This window comes from Haliaeetus leucocephalus, unplaced genomic scaffold (genome assembly GCF_000737465.1).
Source record: "Haliaeetus leucocephalus isolate CR32 unplaced genomic scaffold, Haliaeetus_leucocephalus-4.0 Scaffold526, whole genome shotgun sequence".
Lineage (NCBI taxonomy): Eukaryota > Metazoa > Chordata > Aves > Accipitriformes > Accipitridae > Haliaeetus > Haliaeetus leucocephalus.
In genome coordinates, this window is record NW_010972962.1 from 4,200,879 (window position 1) to 4,220,284 (window position 19,406).

At 39.0% G+C, this 19,406-nt stretch overlaps 1 protein-coding gene across 2 annotated transcripts in view; it reads right to left on the reverse strand.

Annotated features, from left to right (window-relative positions):
- HAAO (3-hydroxyanthranilate 3,4-dioxygenase) overlaps positions 1-13,910 on the reverse strand; it is a 34,654-nt gene extending 20,744 nt beyond the window's left edge. For both annotated transcript variants that reach the window (XM_010576463.1, XM_010576462.1), the window contains exons 1-3: positions 13,827-13,910; positions 10,244-10,322; positions 1,072-1,155 (exon numbers count right to left, since the gene is read on the reverse strand). In XM_010576463.1, the coding sequence (XP_010574765.1) occupies positions 1,072-1,155; positions 10,244-10,322; positions 13,827-13,906 (243 nt within the window). In that variant the 5' untranslated portion in view covers positions 13,907-13,910. The remainder of the gene's footprint in view (positions 1-1,071; positions 1,156-10,243; positions 10,323-13,826) is intronic.
- Between the last annotated feature and the right edge of the window lie 5,496 nt (positions 13,911-19,406).

Genomic DNA, 19,406 nt, shown 5'->3' on the forward strand with positions numbered 1-19,406 from the left:
TTTAAAGCTGTTCTTGTATTGTGATGGTTGTGAAGGCTAGCTGTGAGGACTAAAGAAGGCTGAAAATAGTTGAATCTTTTAACTTTCTAAGTTCTAGGCAGTTTGCTTAGTGGTGTGTTTGGGTGGGTGGGCAGTATGTACCTGTTGTGGTTTAACCCCAGCTGGTAACTAAGCACCACGCAGCCGCTCACTCACTACCCTTCCCCCGTGGCATGGGGGAGAGAATAGGGGAAAAGACGTAAAGCTCGTGGGTTGAGATAAGAATGGTTGAATAGAATAGAAAAAGAAGAAACTAATAATGATAATGATAACACTAATAAAATGACAACAGTAGTAATAAAAGGACTGGAATGTACAAATGATGCGCAGGGCAATTGCTCACCACCCGCCGACCGACACCCAGCCAGTCCCCGAGCGGCGAATCCCTCCCCCCCCCACTTCCCAGTTCCTAAACTAGATGGGACGTCCCATGGTATGGAATACACCGTTGGCCAGTTTGGGTCAGGTGCCCTGGCTGTGTCCTGTGCCAACTTCTTGTGCCCCTCCAGCCTTCTTGCTGGCTGGGCATGAGAAGCTGAAAAATCCTTGACTCTAGTCTAAACACTACTGAGCAACAACTGAAAACATCAGTGTTATCAACATTCTTCTCATACTGAACTCAAAACACAGCACTGTACCAGCTACTAGGAAGACAATTAACTCTATCCCAGCTGAAACCAGGACAGTACCTAAAAATATGTAAATAAAAGACTGATCCACATGAATTCACATGGCAGATTCCATGCCATTCAGGGGAATAAGAAATCCTCTCAGTATATTCCTGACTATCTGAATGGGTATCCTAAATGCTCAGAGAGATTTTTATCTGTTATTGAAATAATGAGATGTTGAACACAGTGTACTGTAGTTTGCTGTTAATTACATGGAATTTGCTATACTGCATTGAAGATTTTTTTTTTATTGTGATGCAATCTCTTGCACAGCAGGGATAAACTGACTTTTAAATAGTTCATAAAATATTCACTTAACATACCTATGTACAACAATAACAGAAAAATCACCCTGTTTTACCTCCCCTTCTCGGATGACAATGTCTTTTTGTTTCCCATTTTCAATTATCTTCAAACACATATCTCCTTTAACCTGGTAAAACAGCTGAAGGAATAGGAAAATAACATTAAGGCAACTACTCCAAAACATTCTGTACTTCATATTCTGTATATAAAGGATACATGTATAAATACATTCAATCTGTAATTGCAAATATTTACATATTTTTTCTAACAATAAATGACTTCCAACCTTTGTTGCTTTTGAAAGCATTACTAAATATATATTATTTCCATTATCTTACATGCATTTGACAGTCTAAGAGGTCTATAACTGCTTTTAGAGCTATTCTGTGAACCCAGTGGACTTCCGTCGCACTGTCTTTACTCCTTTGTAGGTTGGGACGTTATGGTTTAGACATCTGTTAATTACATTGTATATAAAGCTTCATTTCAGATGTAGCAGGGTCTTCACTATTGTATTCAGTCAAACTAAATATCACTTTTCCAAATAAGCTCCAAATAAGCTCACAAGTTTTTTGGGTGCATGTTTTCTTTTTTTCTTTTTTTTTTTATGAAGCTTTCTCATTTGGGAATAATTGCCCATTTGGAAGCTGTTCTGCTTTATTTCTGTGGATACCCTCAAAGTCCAGCAACAGCTGATCCTCTTCCTACTGTGCATGTAAATGTAAAAGGATTACATTTGAAGCGTGTATAAGGACAGAACCACTGAACCCATAATTCTGTCCTCAGTGACCTTTCCACAAGTCTGTTTTCAGAGTAGCTTTGGGGGAGCTCTGAGGTGCGCAGACCTAGCCTCATGTTTTATGGCAGAACTGTGCTATGATCTGTAAGCAGGTCTCTTTGACCTAGAATAATGGGCACATTGTTCCTCATTTTCTATAATACAGAGCAATAATACTTCCAAAAGTCAACTTTTCCACCATTCTCTGCCAAGCTTCTATATGCTTTCCATGTTCTGTTTGCCATACCTAGAAACCAAAGAGATTAATTCATATAATTGCTAGTGTAGGTGAAATTGAAACCTGATTAAAAGTTAGAAGTATAGTGAAAATAATTTTATTTATAGTAATTCACTACAATTTTGGCAAAATGGAAAATAAATAGGGGAAAGAAGAAACCACGGAAGTATATAACGCCCCCACCACCACTTAACCTTTACCAACATTAGAAGAGCTTAATCAATTTTTTTAGTCAGGATTATTTCCAAAAGAGTTTTGAAATATTAATTCAAGCCCTGAGAATTCAAGAAACACCTCTATGAACTTAACAAAGAATAAATATGCTGCCAAGGGAATGAAACAGTAGAGACAACTGAAGATGTACTGGAAAAGTGCTCATGCTGAGAGCTCTTATATGAGTGAAAAGTTCACCTTATGCCAGACACATCACAATGGGTAAATTATAACTCTTGTCTAGATGGCCACAGTGCCATGCTACTTATCCTCCTTGCACTCCATCTCCCCAGGTTCTTTTCCTGTCATTTTCTTTGGTGCTACTGAATGACTGTAAAAAATGCTATAGTAGCCCCCGTTACAGAGCACGCTGGGCAGGGCTAACTGCTCATTGTACAACATAAAGTGATTTGAGTGGGGAAATGATCTCTCCTTCATTTCAAAAAAGACTCATCTAGGACCGTAAGATCCTGATGGATTATCACACAGGCCATTGGCAATATGGCACTGGTAATGCTGAAATGGAAAGATCCTTCTTGAAATGTTGAGCTTTGGAGTGTTACCTTCCCTATAACTACTGAGGGAGCCATTACTGAACACACGCACAGGATATGTAGATGAAGGGAAGGACAACAGAGGCAGAATTTTATTCTGCTTGTGACCATGAATCATGCAGCTAAGCAAACTTTCTGGTCATGAAAGACTGGAGAGGGGAAAGGGGCCATCCAGTTCAGTAGGTGAGCATCACAGTCATAAGGAAAGATTTTGAACGCTGTATTTTGAATTAAAAGAATTGTTTTGCAATGGGGAAGGAGGAACAAGGTGGGCTACACAGTGTCAATAAAAGTGTTTTTCTGACTGAATTTAAATAGTACCTTTCACTGCAAATTATGGTCTATTCTTCAAAACTTTTTTTTGAAAATGTCTGAGTGCTTCAGTCATCCATAAATCATCTGATATAACTGTGATTAATACAAGTGGCAGTAATTACTAAATCTACTGCTGTGCTTATATTATACCCTGAACTTTTATCAAGAAAACTATCAACTGTTTAATATCTCAGTGGGTTACAGTCCATGCCCATTTCACAGGACAGTTTGGCAATACAGTATTGTACTGTCTTTTTGCTAGAATGTTTGGGGTTTTTTTATAAATACTGACTGAGCTTTGCCTTCTGGGAAAATCTAACCTTTCCCTAAGTATCTCCTGGAAAAATCAAGGCCTGAGTAAGGAGGTACTGGGGTGTCTGTGGGTGTGTGCACCCACTTATATATATGTATGTATATACACAAATATGTATGCATATACACAAATATGTATGCATATAGATAGATGGTAAGTCAGTAGAGTTCATGCCACCTGAAAATATAAGCTTTCCTAATTGGTCTGTTTTTACTGGGATAATCTGGTATCCATTCTCCACAGTAGTACTGAAAACTGAGGAAATGTGCAACATTTTCACTCTATTAGCATCTTATTAATGACAAGAACTCGTTACATGTAATATATCTATATCTATATCTCCTTCCAGAGAAGCCTAGCTTTGTACACTGCTACTGCATAATAGGTCAAAATCGGACATGGATTTGTCTTTCTGGGTGAAAAATGTGGCTCAAGGAAGAAACAAAGGTTGTTCATGTGTCTTTTTATCCCTTTTGTTACTAAACGTGCTTATTTATTTTTTTTTTTATACCTCCTTCTTTTCTTCCTTTCATTTTGCAGACTTCTGCCTTTTGTTTAGCTTTCTTGCTTACTATGTGGCATCTTCTTGTTATGATTACACTAAAAACACTTCCTCTTATTGTTTCTCACCTTGCCTCTAGAAGTTATGAGCCACCTAGAAGGCATTCTTTACCCTAAGCATAACTTTTTTTCATAACATTGCTCAATATGATCATTAAAACTGCAGTTATACCTATGAAAACTAAACTGAAAGGCCCTTAATATTGAGAGGGTTTTTTTGACTCATTTAATTTTCCTTAAATTCTCTTTACTGTAGGAGAATTACATCCTCCTTCCTTAGTCTGCTTCACCCTTCCTGAGCATGCTTCAAACCTGGTAGTATTGTGTTAAGCTGCAGTGAAAGGCAGCATGACCAGTGCTGAATCATTGTCAAGACTGCAAACGGGTATTTCACTCGGTTATGAAGACTCATAAAATAAATTATGCAGACATTTCTGGAGACAATAGGTGGAGATGCAGAGAGGTTGCCTTCAGTGGAAGCATTACTGAAGCTGCTTGTCTTGGTAGGAATTAATTTCAACAGGGTAGTAGAAAGTGTGGATACTACCTTAAAAAGAGCACTATCATCCCCACCATATTCACGTGGTGAGAATTGTGTTGCTGCTTCATCCAAGTATGTGTATCCTAGCAGAGTAAAGAAGGAAGCATGTAGCAGGGGAGGAACACAGTGTTTCTAATTGGTTTGTACAGGCCAATTAAAAAACAAGTCTATTTTATATTATGTACAACAATGTATGTAATCTAATTTAGATTCACCTTTGATATCAAACTCTGCCTAGATGTAGGAGCCCAGAGCTCTGTGAGGGCTTTTGTAGCTGAGAGCTTATTCATAGACCTGTAAAGATACCTGCAATTTGCAGTGTACTTTGAGTGCTGACTGCTTCTGAAAGTGGAATTTGGGATTGCTCAGCTACTTCTGGGATTAGGCCCTGACTTGGCATACCCTGGCTTGTACTGCTTGTCAGATTGCTAAGCACTAAATTAATTTGCAGAGCAAATCAAATTCTGACGTGGGAGTAGAGCCTGGGTGTTTTCCAGACTTCAGTGGTGACTGATGTATTTGAGCACAGAAAAACAATTTTCTCCCTCTCTCATCACAAGGCTTTTCAGCCATCAGAAGTCTGGAAGGCAAACAGATGAGGAAGGTAGAGAAAATGATGTTGTGGTGTTTTGATTTTTTTTTACTCTGCTCATTTACATGTCATCTGTGAAACCTGAATACTACCCCAAACTCATCCCAACAATTTTATGCAGCAAACTTATTTCTGAAGACACGATCTCTTTCTGATGCAAAAGGATCATCTCTCTTATTACTTCGTAATAGGATCTTTGTTTCTTAGTAAAATATTCAAGGAGTTTCCACCAGATGAATGGGGGGGGGTTAAATGTAAATAAGCAAAAAGATTTGTCTTGCTTTGTTGCAGCTCACGTTCTCAGTTTTATTTGGGAGATAAGCACCACAAAACTAGCTACTGGAATGCTCACATAGCCCCTTTCCCCTCCTTCTTAGGCATCCATATCCCCATACAATGCAAAGGGAGAACTGAGCTGCTAGGGAAGAGTTTCTCAAAAGCATGCTGACTAGAGAGCAGCATACGCTATAAGAAGGGGTCAGGCTTCATTTAAGCAGGTAATTTGTCAGAAACTGGAGTCAAGTCTTACTTGTGGTGTGTGTGTGAGGGGGAGAAAAAGAGAAATTGAACTCAGGTTAGAAAACTCAGATGAGCTGCGGCAGACAAGACCAAATCTGTATCATGTTTCAGAGCAAGATGTTGCTATATCTCAATCAGGCCATGTAAATATGCTAGGAGAAGCTGAAGAGATTGGCCAAGATGATCAAAGGAGAGGGAATTTCTGTTCTGAGAGTCCTCTTTAGGACTGCAGCGTAAGGGCTCTGATCTGTGGGGCTGCATCAGTACTTAGGTGGCTCTATCCATAGGAAATAACCTAGATGCTGAGTGCAGAAACTTAGGGTAAAATACGCACAGCACAGTGAGAAGCAGGGCTTTTAGAACCAAGCAGAATATTATGCCAATGCAAATGTGTTGCAGGTGGTAGATGAAAGGCTGATTTGAATTTCTCTGCATGGAACTGCACTGTTTTATGTAGACACAACATCAGAATATAAATTGTTAAGAAATCAAAGTCAGCTAGCGGAGATTCATTGTGTTTAAGTGGTGGTCTGAAGTGGGTAAAGAGACAGGAGCTGAACTACTTTTGTGATCCTAGATTTAGCTGTTAGCATATCTCACTTGCCCCCAAAGCAGCCCACATGATGCAGTAAATAAAATCTGAAATTCTTTTACTATAGCTAAGCTTTGTTATTATGGGTTTTGTCTGTCATTAACTTCCTCCAAAATATACAGTTCCCTTCAGTTTTCACTTACCTTATTTCTTTGGAAGTTATATAATGAATTTATAAGATAAGATTAGAAGGGTTTTTTCCCCCTCAGGCTTTGCAAGTAAGCAAAAATGCAGTAAATACACCATGAAGTCCGTGAACTGTGTAAGCGCCGAAACTCTTCTTGTCACAAATACTACTGTATGATGAAAAGTTCAAGACACAAAGGTATGTCAAGGACTGTTCCCTGGTACCTGGGATGCACCTGCTATCCCATAGCCGTGAGGGGTTGAGCATCATGTCAGGACCACCACAGAAGCTTTCACTGGTCTCATCAAGTTGACTACACAAGACTAGTAGTTACTAGTCCATGTAATCCAAAGCTCTCTTGACAAAACTAGCTATATAGCACAAACACTTTCATTTCAGTGCATATTAAGAAAGTTTTGTCCATATAGCTATAAAGGTGCATTCTCACAGCAGGTTTTTTGCCATGTTTCAACAGAAGATGCATTTCCCAAAGCAATGCAGTTTCATTTTAGAATGAGTCTGATTTAGAGGCAGAGAACGTCCAAGTAAATGTTTGTTGACTGCATCTCTGTCCTGATGGAGAAGGGAGCAAGGGGGAACTTAACATTTACAAATAGGAAAAAGAATGACTATGACATAGTGGTAAAGTCAAGCCAAAGGATGTGAATGGTTTATCTCTGGTAAAGTGCAGCTTGATTTGGCTCCTTATAAAACCTGTCCAGTGGAAAACAATGTCTCAGGTATGAGGCAGTACTTCTGTGCAGAAGGATGGCAAATAAGTAGTGCATAGAAAATTAAGATGGAAATGAAGCAGTAGAGACAAAACTAAGAAGGAAGAAAATTTTGAGTTACATATTTAGGAAACTCCTGCTTGTTGAGAGGAGGAAAAAAATTGTGCGAGACTAGCTGTCGTTTTAGCATAAATGACTGTTCAGGAGACGATCCTAAAAAGTTTTGAAGAGAGTCCAAATCAAGCCTCCGTTTTTTCTCATAATTAGCCAGTCAGAACTGATCTTCCCGATACACCTGCACATTAACAGCGCCAACAGAGAACAGCTCAGGAGCAGAAGGATGCTCCTAAGCCCTTATCTCTGCATGTGAACCCCTTGCTGCTGTGAACTGCAGGCTGACAAGCACAAGTTGTGCCACAGGACATACTGTAAGCCGGGTGATAACAGGCATGCAATAATGAGTGAACAGATATAAACAATCCTAAATTTAATTTTCTTTTCTAAACCAACACTTCTTTGCTATCAGAATAATACAGTAGAATAGCATCAGCTAAATTTGCATAAAGGATTTATGGGGTTTTACATTCATGATTTGGCCTGTTAACAGTAGGCCTATATAGTTTATTTTTCAAATTATCACTCAGAACTATAAATGACCTTTTGCCTGCCAAAATAATGAGCTGAACATGGTTTTAAATGTTTTTTTTTTTTTAATCCCAAGTCTAATTTAGGACTATGACCTTTTACTAGGATACTCTCTGCCTCATAATTCTTCTCTAATGAAAAACATGGATCTAAATTAGATCACAGGAAGGTGCAAATGTGTCTGATAAAAAGCTATGGTAAAATGCAGTCTATGACTATATTGTACCTCCATAAAACGGGACAAAATTGGCCCATATGTTAAACTGATAAGTAAGTGATAACGCTTCTGATGTGTATATTGCCAATTTACTATCGGATAGGAATTTTATGTTTCCATTTTTGGTTGCTGAGTAATTGTGGGAAATTTGCTAATGAGCAAATAATCCATGTAAATGAGGATGTACTGATACCTAAAAAATCTTGTAGCCAGTTGAATTAGTAATAATTTACTATACTGGTGCATACTGATGTAAGTTATGCCTTTACAGATACGGCTAACTTTCTATACTGTTGGAAAGTCATATAATGGGTTTAGGCTTATTAAAGGCAGGCCAAATTCTTTTCAAATACAGGAAAATCTTGAAAAAAAAAAAAAGAGACAAATTATCTAACTTTCATTTTGATGGAAGGGGAGGAGGAGATACATTTTAAAAAAAATGAAACAGCACAGGAATGGGTTGGGGACCAAGGATAATCCATTATGAACTGGGAGATGCAGGGAGAGGCAAGATTGTAAGGAACAGAAAAAAAAATACAATATGTTTTATATTGTAGTGCAGGCTATTGTACCGGTTAAACTTCAGCTCATTTTTGTGTGTTCCTCTCTTAGTGTATAGCTCTAATGTATTCTTCAGAGCAAGAAAATAAATTAATTGTATAAAACCAAAAAGGTTAAGTTGCAGAAAAAATGATACGGAATTGTTAACTTCCATATGTACCTTCGTTTTATGCTTTGCCAAACCTTGATGTCATTAACCTCGATAAGAAAATTCACTCACTCTTTTTTAATCTAACATATAATACTCAACAATAAACCATAACAGCAGCGTAGAGATTAGCTATTCTTGTCAGTGCTTTCTGAGCAGTCATCCTACAGATGCGATTGCTCCACATTTTGTTTTCCCCAGCTAAGTATCTCTGGAATTTTCTTGTAAATAGATGATGGATGCTAAATTCTCCTGGTTAGCAACAATCACTTCACACGCGCTGCCCTGGGACCTGGATTGCCTCCTTCCCAGCCCAAGCAACCTGATGGCATGGTCCTGGCCGTTGCCAGAGCTCCCCCTGCGTGGCCGCTGAGAAGGGACATCATGGCACCTGTTGGGTAACCTGGTAGGTGACAGACATGCCTGTGCCCACAGCCATGGGTGGGCTGTGAGGCTGTGGTGGCAATCCAAAGCAGGCAGGAGTCAGACAGTGAGAAGGTAGCATCCACGCTTTCAGAGTGGTGCGGTTATGATGACTACAAACACCTGCACAGCACAATTATAACAGAGAGTTAATGAAGGCTGTTATGAAATGGTTGGGTTGGTTTTGTGAGAAATGATTCAATGGTAAGCAAACGCAAATTTTTGTTTCTTTTTAAAAGGATTTATCGAACTTGACTCACTTCTGCCTTGAACTATGTAGATGCTTAGGCTTGGGTTTCCAAAGGTACTTAAAATTAGGTGGCCAAGTTTTACTGGAATTCCCTGAAATTAAATTACTCTGCTGGGAAGCAAGGCAAATTGTCTCCCATCCTGAAATCCTTAGTGGCAGGCCTCTAGTGTCCCCTTTCCCTTAGTGTTCCTTCAGAGCCATTTGTGATACCTCTGACTCAGAGGAGTCCTCAGGCCAAGCAGACTATTCCAGGAAAAAGGCAGTTAACAAAGTAGGTGTAAGCTGTTACAATTTTGATAGGTTTCTACTCTTTCTTCCTATATTCTGCATTTGGCACAATGGCTAGTCACAACTCAAAGCGGTGGGATGGCTTTCTTTTGATACAGAAGATGTGCAGCAAAGGGGACTGATTTGAAAAATGTTTAGAGACTCTATTCTTCAACCTTCCAAACCTGAATGAAAGCTGAAAATGCTGATGTTTTTCACAAAGTTCAGAAAAATATAATTTCAAACCAATCAAAATAATTTATTTTTATTTTGGAATTTCAAGTTACTTTTGAAATATAGACCGATCTTCTGCAACAAAGTATCACTTTAAAAATATCATTACCTTTCCAAAGTTTTGTTCCAAAATGTTGAAATGAGACATTTTAATGTGTCAGAACATTTTATCTAGTTTCCCCTTGGAAATGATTTATAGCTAAATAGATCTGATCTCATGTGTTTGTTTCAAAGGAAATGCACAGATGGTGTATGGTTCTGGTGAATGATTCTGTTTAAGTCTTTGAATAGATCTAATAAATACAACATCACAAGCCTGGCATTGCTGATGTGTAGCTTCAAAAGTAGCTGCATTTTAATCATTATAGATCAATTAAAGCAGCAAAATATACATAGCCTATAGGTTACCTCTTCTCCTTCTTCAATATGATAATCCTTCCTTTCATTTGGCCCTCCAACAAACATCACATTTAATTGATGGCGATGCCTAGAAAAGAAAGTGACATTTTAAAGCTACCTCCACTCATGATGTTCTTTATTTCATGTAAGTTTTTTTTAATTCTTTGAGGACAGTGAGTCAATGAAACAATGCTGAGTGACAAGCAACATCCAGAAAGAGAACTCAAAAGACCTCGGATGCATCTCTCTGCTCTGCCACTGTCTTGCGGGGTGACCTGAGGCCAGCTACCTCCCTTCTGGTGTTTCAGTGCCTCCAGCTATGAAAAGGGGACATCGATAGTTACCAACTGTGGAAAGAGCTTTGAACTGTAAAGATAAAGAATGCTACATAAGAGACAGGAACGACAGGAAAATGTCTTTTCAACCTGAACCGATTAGATCAGGATTCTGTAAAGGTAAAACACTTTTAAAGGTCAATAAAGGTAAAAACGTACTTTTCTAGCCATTGGTAGAATTACGGGGGATACTGATGGTAGGAATTATCAGCTAATTTCTCTTCTATTTATACTGGTTTTGCTAAAGTGGAACAACATTACAATGGTTTCATTGTGGTTGTGGCTAAGCAGAAAAGGAGATTCAGGCCCTTAATCTTAACTTGCCCCTTCTAAGAGCCCCAATGAGCACTTCTCTCAGCTGTCACAAAGAATAGATATCACCCCAATTATCTATCAGTCCACTTACACTAATAAAGAGGTAAGGTAGCAGGTTTTCATTTGCTAAAAACCCCTATAAATTAGGCCTGTTAGCTGTGATTCAGAATTTGTTCTTAAGCTCTTTTTGACATGTGAACTGAGGTGTTTTGACCTCAGCTTTTTAGTGAGGAGATTCTGGGCAATACTAGGGCTAACAGGAGAGCCTAGTAACACAGAACCAGCAGAGCAACGCTCCCCTGCAACACGGGGAAGAATGATGTGCCTCTCTGTCAGCACCTCTTAAGCCTGAATTTGAGAGACGCTTGTTTTGAATGGCTGAGCATATCTATTTGATCTGCCACCATTACCATGTTTACTCTGAAGAGTATTTAAATGAAAATGAACAACACAGTACGGACTAGTAAAGCAGAAATAACAAGTAACAGTGACAAATTAGTTGGTCAAATAAAAGTCTAAAGAATTAAATTAAATTACAATTCTTAAATTGACTGTTTTCACCATAGGAACCTGTACACATTATAGCACTTGGCTTTATGCCCGTATCCTGAAATAAGGAACCGAAATCAGAACTGTTTGTACCATGCAGATTTAATATTTGTTTTCAAGAATGCACTAAAATACTTCTGCATTAATGAACACGTCTACTGAAGAAGGGCAGGAAAACTGAAACAGTAACAACACAGCTAATAAATAATTAAATAAATTAAAATCAACCCTGGAGAATAAAATAAGAGAAAGACAATCTATGGGTATCTTGTAGTCTGCTGTAAAGATAATTTTTTTATCAAAACCCATACAATTTCATTATTAGTTCAATAACTAAAAGTGAAAATACTGCTCTAAAAATCATTGTTGCTCAAGTTTTTGTTTGGCAAATCTACCATTAATTCCGTTACCCTATGGATTTAGCTAGGTTTTACATAATAAACAGGCAACTATGGGTTAATCATTCCTGTCATTAACAATTATATAATGACACCATCAAAAAAATCCAGCTATGAAATACAAGCAGGAACTCCAATAGGTTTGTTTGTCCATATTGCTAAATAAAACTGTCTGGTTAATATAATTGCATTAAGAAGAAAAATCATAAGGAAGGAAAGCAGTTTCAGCTAAGACTGCCAAAATGCAGTTAGAGCATCGTAAAGGTTTCAGGGGTGTGAAAATTACTCGATCGCACTATTTTTAGAATAAGGTGCTAATCAATGGCCTATTTAGTTTCATATACTCATATATTTCTCCTCTTAACCACATAAAGAAAATGGTACCAGCAGGTACCAGTAGCACCAGGAGCAGCAGGTGGTGAGACTCAATCTGCACAGTAGATGGCTTTCCTCTCCTTCTTCATAAGCTGAAGCTACATTGGAAAAATGGCTTTTTTTTTTTAATCTATGCAATTTTTATCACAAAAAAATGTTCCTTCTCTCACTGTGGCTTGTTATAATGTTTATAGGGAAGACCTCTGATAGATGTCACATTCTAGAGTTACTTCAGAACTGCAGGTATATGGTACAGAACAAACAGTGCGGTAATAACAAAAAGGTTCTTACTGATGAGGAAAGAAAACCATGACTATTTCATATACGTAAAGTACTAAAATTTTACCACCATCACTGGCAAGCTTTAGAAATGGATACGCTTTACAAAATGCTTCCTAAAACCATTTTGAAAATGAAAGAAATGCAAACACTCCTAAGACGACACTTTTCTCATTCTCTCCCACTGTGAAACTATTGTAGTGATTCAAGTTTCATAATTTTTCAGTTAAACATACAATTGTAGTTTCAACACAGACATCTCAGGAAGGATGTGCCTTTTACCTTATCTTTGTCTTGCAACCATTACTTTGAAAAGTAATCCTTGCACCTGTGAATGGAAATTAATATCACTGCTACAGTACTGCCCATTCAGCTTTTGATTAGAGGTAGCACTTCAGGGTAGGGCAAGAAGCATATTCTTTGATGCTTTTTTTTAATGATTAAAATTGTAATGCAAGATTTTTTTTTTAAATTAAAAGCAAGAAAAAATGGTTTTTATTTTCTTTATAAAACCTGGGTTTATATCTCCTTTCTTATGAAAGCCTTCTGTATAGAGAGTTTTGGACAAAATATATTATCCTCAACTTCACTGACAAAACAAATCCTTGCTAACTTTGTGACTAGAAGGTGCCACACGTTGGATTATTTACACTGGAATTTGTTCATGAGCTTTGACACTGAGAATATGCACGCTGTACAACTGCATAATGCCCCCACTTTTTTTCTTTTATTAGCTGTCTCATTCAAATATGGTTCATAGCTTTAAGCTGCCTCTTCAGCCTCCCTACCCTGCCTTGACAGCTCTGGAAATGCCCTGGAAACCTACTCCTCCAGTGCCCCTGCCCTTCCTTTCACATTATCTTTCAGTGATATGTCCCACCGGTTTTGATTGCTCCTGCAGCTTTGGCTCCTCTGCAATGTTGGAATGAACCTCAGCAGCTCTAGCAGCTGTTCCAGGCTGTAATTCGGTAGCACTAATCTGTTAGCTAAATCTTATCATTTCTGAATGTGATGCCATCTCCTCTGATTTCTACAAGTTTATCGTCACAGGGCCTGACACAAATTCCCTGAACTCAGTCTAACTGCCTACAAGAGACTTTGAGTTGAGGCAAATATCTTATATTCAAGTTGATCTTTACAGCTCTTGCTGAGTTACTGGAAAACAGATTTCAGTCACTTTCTGTTCTTTGAAACAGCACTCTGACTGACTGCAGTCTGAAAGGAACTACAGTTCCTTACTAATCTTCACCATGTATGCATTTTAGCAGCTTCCTCTTATAGCTAGGAATATTTATATACCTAAGAACTGGGTAAAAAAAAAAAAAATCTTCATTTACTTACATAAGCTTATTGCACACAGGTGGCAAAAAGGCAGTTTTGTTTTCTTCTATCCATTTTCTTACATTTACAAGAAGCTCCATGGTCCACCAGCTAGGAAAATTTTGACGGAGATACTAGAGTTTGCAGAGAGCTCTTTCCGTGACCAAACTGCATGTGGTTCCATCCCCAGAGCTCAGAGGATTGGTTGGTAGAAGAGGTGTCTTCAGGCTTCAGTGTCAAAGGGTCATCAAGGTCCATCAGCCAAAGGTTACTTTGTAAAGAGTACTAATGCTCCAGCAGCTTAGCTAATAATTGACTAGTGTTTTTAAAATATATATTTTCATCAGAGACTGATTCTGCCTACAGGAGGTGTCTTAATTCTCTTTACTGCATCAACTGGAGTGTGTGTTTCCTCTTTACAAAAATTGCCTTGTTACATACACAAACTGAAAGTTAGGAAAATGGGCATGACTTGGGCATCCACACCCTGCAAGTCTAATATAGAAACAGATTTCAAAGCTAAATGCAAATTGAGAGCAGTTGCTCAAAGTTTAGTTACATGTAATATACAAAAAGTATTTTTATACATGCATAACCATATATAGATATTTCAGGCTTGATAGTAGAGCCCCATTTTCTTTTCACCACCTCCCTTCAACCTTCTTAGGCTGAATGTTTGGGGGAGTGTGTTTGAAAATATTGGGGTCGTCTTCTGCCAAATAACAAAAATAAAGAGATCTCTTGCATTTGTAAAACCAAAAACAGCTACCCATAAATGCTCATTTCTAATTTGATCCTCTCTTTGCAATGTTGCAGCGGGCCTTGTTGGAGAGCTGAACCTGGTTCTGTGATGCCCTTTGGGAAAGTGCAGCATACTGTCACCAAATTATCAGGCAAACAAGAAACTGAAAACTGCCAGGCATTCCAGACCTGTATTAGTCTTTATTCCTTCACTAGTTTCTGTTCAATGTAGTTCCTACGGGATTGCTCACTCTGTTCCCTGCCACCCCCATTTTTTAATAAGCAAATGTATAAACATTTATTTTCAGACTTGAAATACATGAAATGGGTAGTAAACAAAAAAACCCAAGACATTATAAAATGTTGGCACTTTTCAGTTGCTCTTGCCATCGCTTAGTCTTCTGATTGTATCTACACTGTGCTTAGTGGGTGAATGTGTATGGGTATAAGGTTATAATATGATTTGTTTAAAAGTGAGTGTTACATGCTCCATGGCTTGCGCGTATGAGCAGTCCAGCAGCTGCTGGACTGAAGAGTCAGCATGCTGGAACAGTACAAATTTGGGAGTTCTTTACCTTATACCATTACAATTTTCCAATGGAAAAAAGGAATGGAGTGTGAGTTTTAACTAATACCAATGTTCTTATTCCAGTATGTGTAAGGGTGATTCTGTTTTACCTTCATCTCTATCACTTCCTTGCAGTTTAGTTTAAACTAATTACATAATTGATCAAAAAACCCCCATTTATTTTGGGATAACAAGATCCACCTGTGGATTACAGCTCTGCTGTATTAGTACAATCACAATGGGACTGGCAATAATTTCCTCTGAAATAAGCCCAAAGGAATTATTATTTCACTCAATTATAGAAACACCCTCCCCACCGCCCATTATTTATTTAGCACATGAAATTTCTACTATCAGAATGGCTGTGGTGAGACACCGGTGCATAGCAAAGTCATTAGGCCTGTTTTTGGACCTAGAGACAGGAACACTTCAGTGCTTTTTGTACTGTAGGCTGCTGGAACACTATTCAGCCGCAAAGGAAAGAGATCTTCTATTTAACATGCACTTTCACTTAGAGGATTGTGACCCAGCCTGGCAGGACCAGGAGAACTGAAGACACTCTGTTTTAATGACCATGATTTTGTAAAGCTCTACCTCATCATTAGTAACATGCATTGCAGAGCAGGACTCCATTTATTGGGCATGAAAACCAAGAGATTGTACAAAGCCACAGTAGGAAAAAACACAGATCGTGGAAATGATAGAGCCAAGACTTACTCACCACAATATTCATGTGCCGGTTTTAACTGCAAGGCTATTGTCTGCAACCCCTACCCTAATCCCTAGTCTCCACTTTTTTTCCACGAGGCAGAATACAAGGTACTATTACCTGCAGAGAAAACGATCTGTTGCATGGTGATAAATCCACTCTGTGGCTAGAGTGAGGTATGAAAACCCGATAGCTAGACCTACTCAGGGAGGAAACAAATGAAGTTCACTTATAAAATTCACCATTAGTATGAAGCTGAGGTTATTATCACAGGGTAGCATTTTCTGCTACCTTCTGTAACCAAGAGGTTTTGAAAAATGCAGTTAATGGCCTCTCCATGTGTATAACAGGTATAAGGGAACATTGGGATTTTGTTGTTTAGGTTTTTTTGAGGAGGGCTAAGAAATGGTCTGCAAGGCCTGGAAGTACTGGGCCATGAAACTTGATTTCTGTGAATTGTATTGGAGAGGCAAAGAAAAGAGCCAGCGTTACAAGTCTCCATAAGACTCAAGTAAATACATATGCCTCGTGACCTGATAGAGGCCTGGATTTTTCTTGCTAATCTGCTTCACAGTGACTCTTCACATCCATCGAAGCCTGTTCTAGCAGCTGGGGTTTCTGCTCTCACTTTTGGCTCAGATCCTTCCCTTTATGCAAAGGTAAGGACTCGATTTGTCAGCTTTTGCTGCCAGAGAAGCACAAGACTACTGAAGCACAGAACTGCTACACAAAAATAATCCATCTTTTGTATTAAGGGTACATGAAAAAAGTGGTAGTAGAAAAAACTGAGTTTAGGACAGCACCTACTCTATTTTTCTACTTTCCTCAACCACCAGACCTATTAGAGACTTAAATTTACTAGCTGGTGTCCAGCAAGCAGGATATGTTAACAAAAAGCACATAAGCTAAATATTGTGTTTCTAGTTAGAAGAGGTATTCAGGTTTGTTGGCCAGGATTTTTATCTGTATTAAAGTGATATTTGGTCACTTTTCCATTACTCCCTGTATTATTTTTATTTTTTTACCTAAAGAACTGATGATAAAGACCAAGAATGGCTTAGAGCCCCTGGGAAGGGGAGAGGGAAACGGACCATAAAGCCAGCAAGTATGGATGCTGCCTGCTCCGCTCTGCCCATTTTACTCTTGAAAGCAAACAGCATTGTGAAAATTGGCTCTTAAGCTTTGTTTTTTTCATACTTAGTGCTAAGAAGTATTCTGAAAAATCTTCACCAGGGGAGGTTTGCATTCACCAGCAATTTGAGTACAAAATCCTTTTAGTATCATTTCAACTTTGCCTTTCTGTCCCTGTGCAATACAGAGACTGATTTATCTTACCCGGTTGTTAAAATAATGGAGCTACACTGAAGTGATAATCTGGAGGTTCTGCAAGCAGAAGGAAGCAAGTAACTTTCTGCACCATTAGGACAGCTTTAACTTCTTCTTTTTATCTTTTTTTTTTTTTTTTAATATTATGAAGAAATGTAAAAAGGAAGACCTAGATATGACTAAATAATCCGTTTCACCCAGCTGAACATGCTTCCTATTTTTGGTCAATTCTGTGCTGCTTCTGTTTGTTCTTTGAGAACAAATACAAAGGAAGTACTTCTTTAAAAAATGAAAAATTATTTATATTAAAAAGCCCTATATAGTTGCTGAAAACAAAAATTCAAATTGGTAACAAGCCTACTACTTGAACCCAAGTACAGTTATGTTCCTACAAACTAATTCACATGGCCAAATTTCACTGATACAAACATACTATCAAGAGCCTCAGTCTCTGTGGGGACAAACATAAGAAGCAAGTGAATCACATAGCACAGTAGAAAAGTTAAAGATCCCACGAAAACTACTAGAATCTTCACTGTTATCACTGTTACTTTTATGGTGAGGATGAGTAAAATAAAACGCGCAGTGATTATCATCTCTATAAACACCAAAATTAGACTGACTGAGTCCTCACTCTTGGCTGAGTCTAAGGTTAAATCTGCAATAAAGAGCTTGTCCGTGTATTTACAGCTTCAGCTTTGATTCTTCCTGACATTCTTGTATTTGCCAAAAAAGTGCTTGTTTGGATGAAATTATGTTCACCGCAATCTTTGCGTGGTATAGAATATTTAATTTTCTAGTGTAATGATGCACTGCTAAGGGTAATGAAGGCAGCTGATGTTTTCTGGTATGCCAACTAAACCTATGTGATGATGGGAAATTTCTCTAAGAAACGAACTGTCGGTTTTCTCTTTTTCTCCATGCCAGCCACCTTCATCAGTGGTCAGATACAGCAATCGCATGTTGCTTTACCTGTCAATGGTGTATACCACTGAAACACATTCTAAATAATGCCCACAGTAATAGTACCAACAGCAGAACAACTTTCTTGACAAGCAAGAAGCACCTTGTCTCCATTCAAAACAGTCTCAAAAAGTTTCAGCTCATTTATGGATCAGAGGTGGGTGGAGGAGGTAATGAAGTCACACGTAACTGCCACTCAATCTGCCAAAAGCAGTTGGGAGATCAGTGCTATTTACTTAAAACTGGCTGCGTGCCTGTCACCTGCTGCTGGGCCACCAATATTTCATTTTTAGAGGCCATGGAAATCCAAGCGCTGTGTAGCACCCTCTACAACCATCCACCCTGTAAAGTAATACCCAGAGCTTGTTGCTTTGCCCGGAGTGAAGTAGCGGTAGAAAGGAAAATGGTTGCTAGTACTTCTGTCAGTAACCCAACAGAGCTGTCTAGAAAGTAAATATGGTGACAATGCCTAGCCATGGGTGGAAAAAAAGAAAGAGTATGTCTCTGTCTCAACTGTGTAACAGTGTTGGAACATTGCTTGTGTTTAAATATCTGCTGATGCCGATTAAGTTTACCATCATCCTGCCACATAAAGGTAAGACAGATCTGACTGCAGAATAAATCTGTTAGTGGTATACTTTAACAATAAACATGTGCTGAAGGCTTTGTGTTTTCATCTGGTAACTGTTTCTAAGCCTGTAATCAGATATACACTGTGTTGTTTCCCTGTGTAAGTAATGTTGGCCTTTTAGATCTATTCAGCATTTTCATGTCAGAGCACCCGATTCCATCCAGAGGTAAAGTAAGCCCTCAATGAATTATCCCTACGGGATAAACCCCAGTGTCTTTGGTTACTTCTATGAACTAGCATTCAGAAATCGTTTTACATGATTCCTTTTAACCTGTACTACTTGTTTTGGAAGTGCCAGGCCATCCCCCTCATGGCGCACGGCGGCAGCGGAGCAGCAAGGAGCCTGCGACGCCCTGGGCTGTGCAGCTGGTGGTACTACGGAGAGCATCGTTTCCTTTACTGGCAGTAACTCGCCGTTTTTCTCTCCGGCTCGGACCTGAGCACGACAGACGGGTGCCCTGTCTCCCACCGATGTGAATCAGCGCGAGGATGAACTTCGCTGACCTAGCGGCTAATGCCTTTTTTACCGAAGGCCGTCGGGAGGTTTGGTCCCGCACGACCCGGGGCCGGGGCCGGGGCCGGGGCCCGTCTGCCTCGTCTCCGGAGTGCGGAACGGCGGGGGCCGCTTCAGCCGGCAGCGATGTCTGGCGCTGGCGCGGGGGG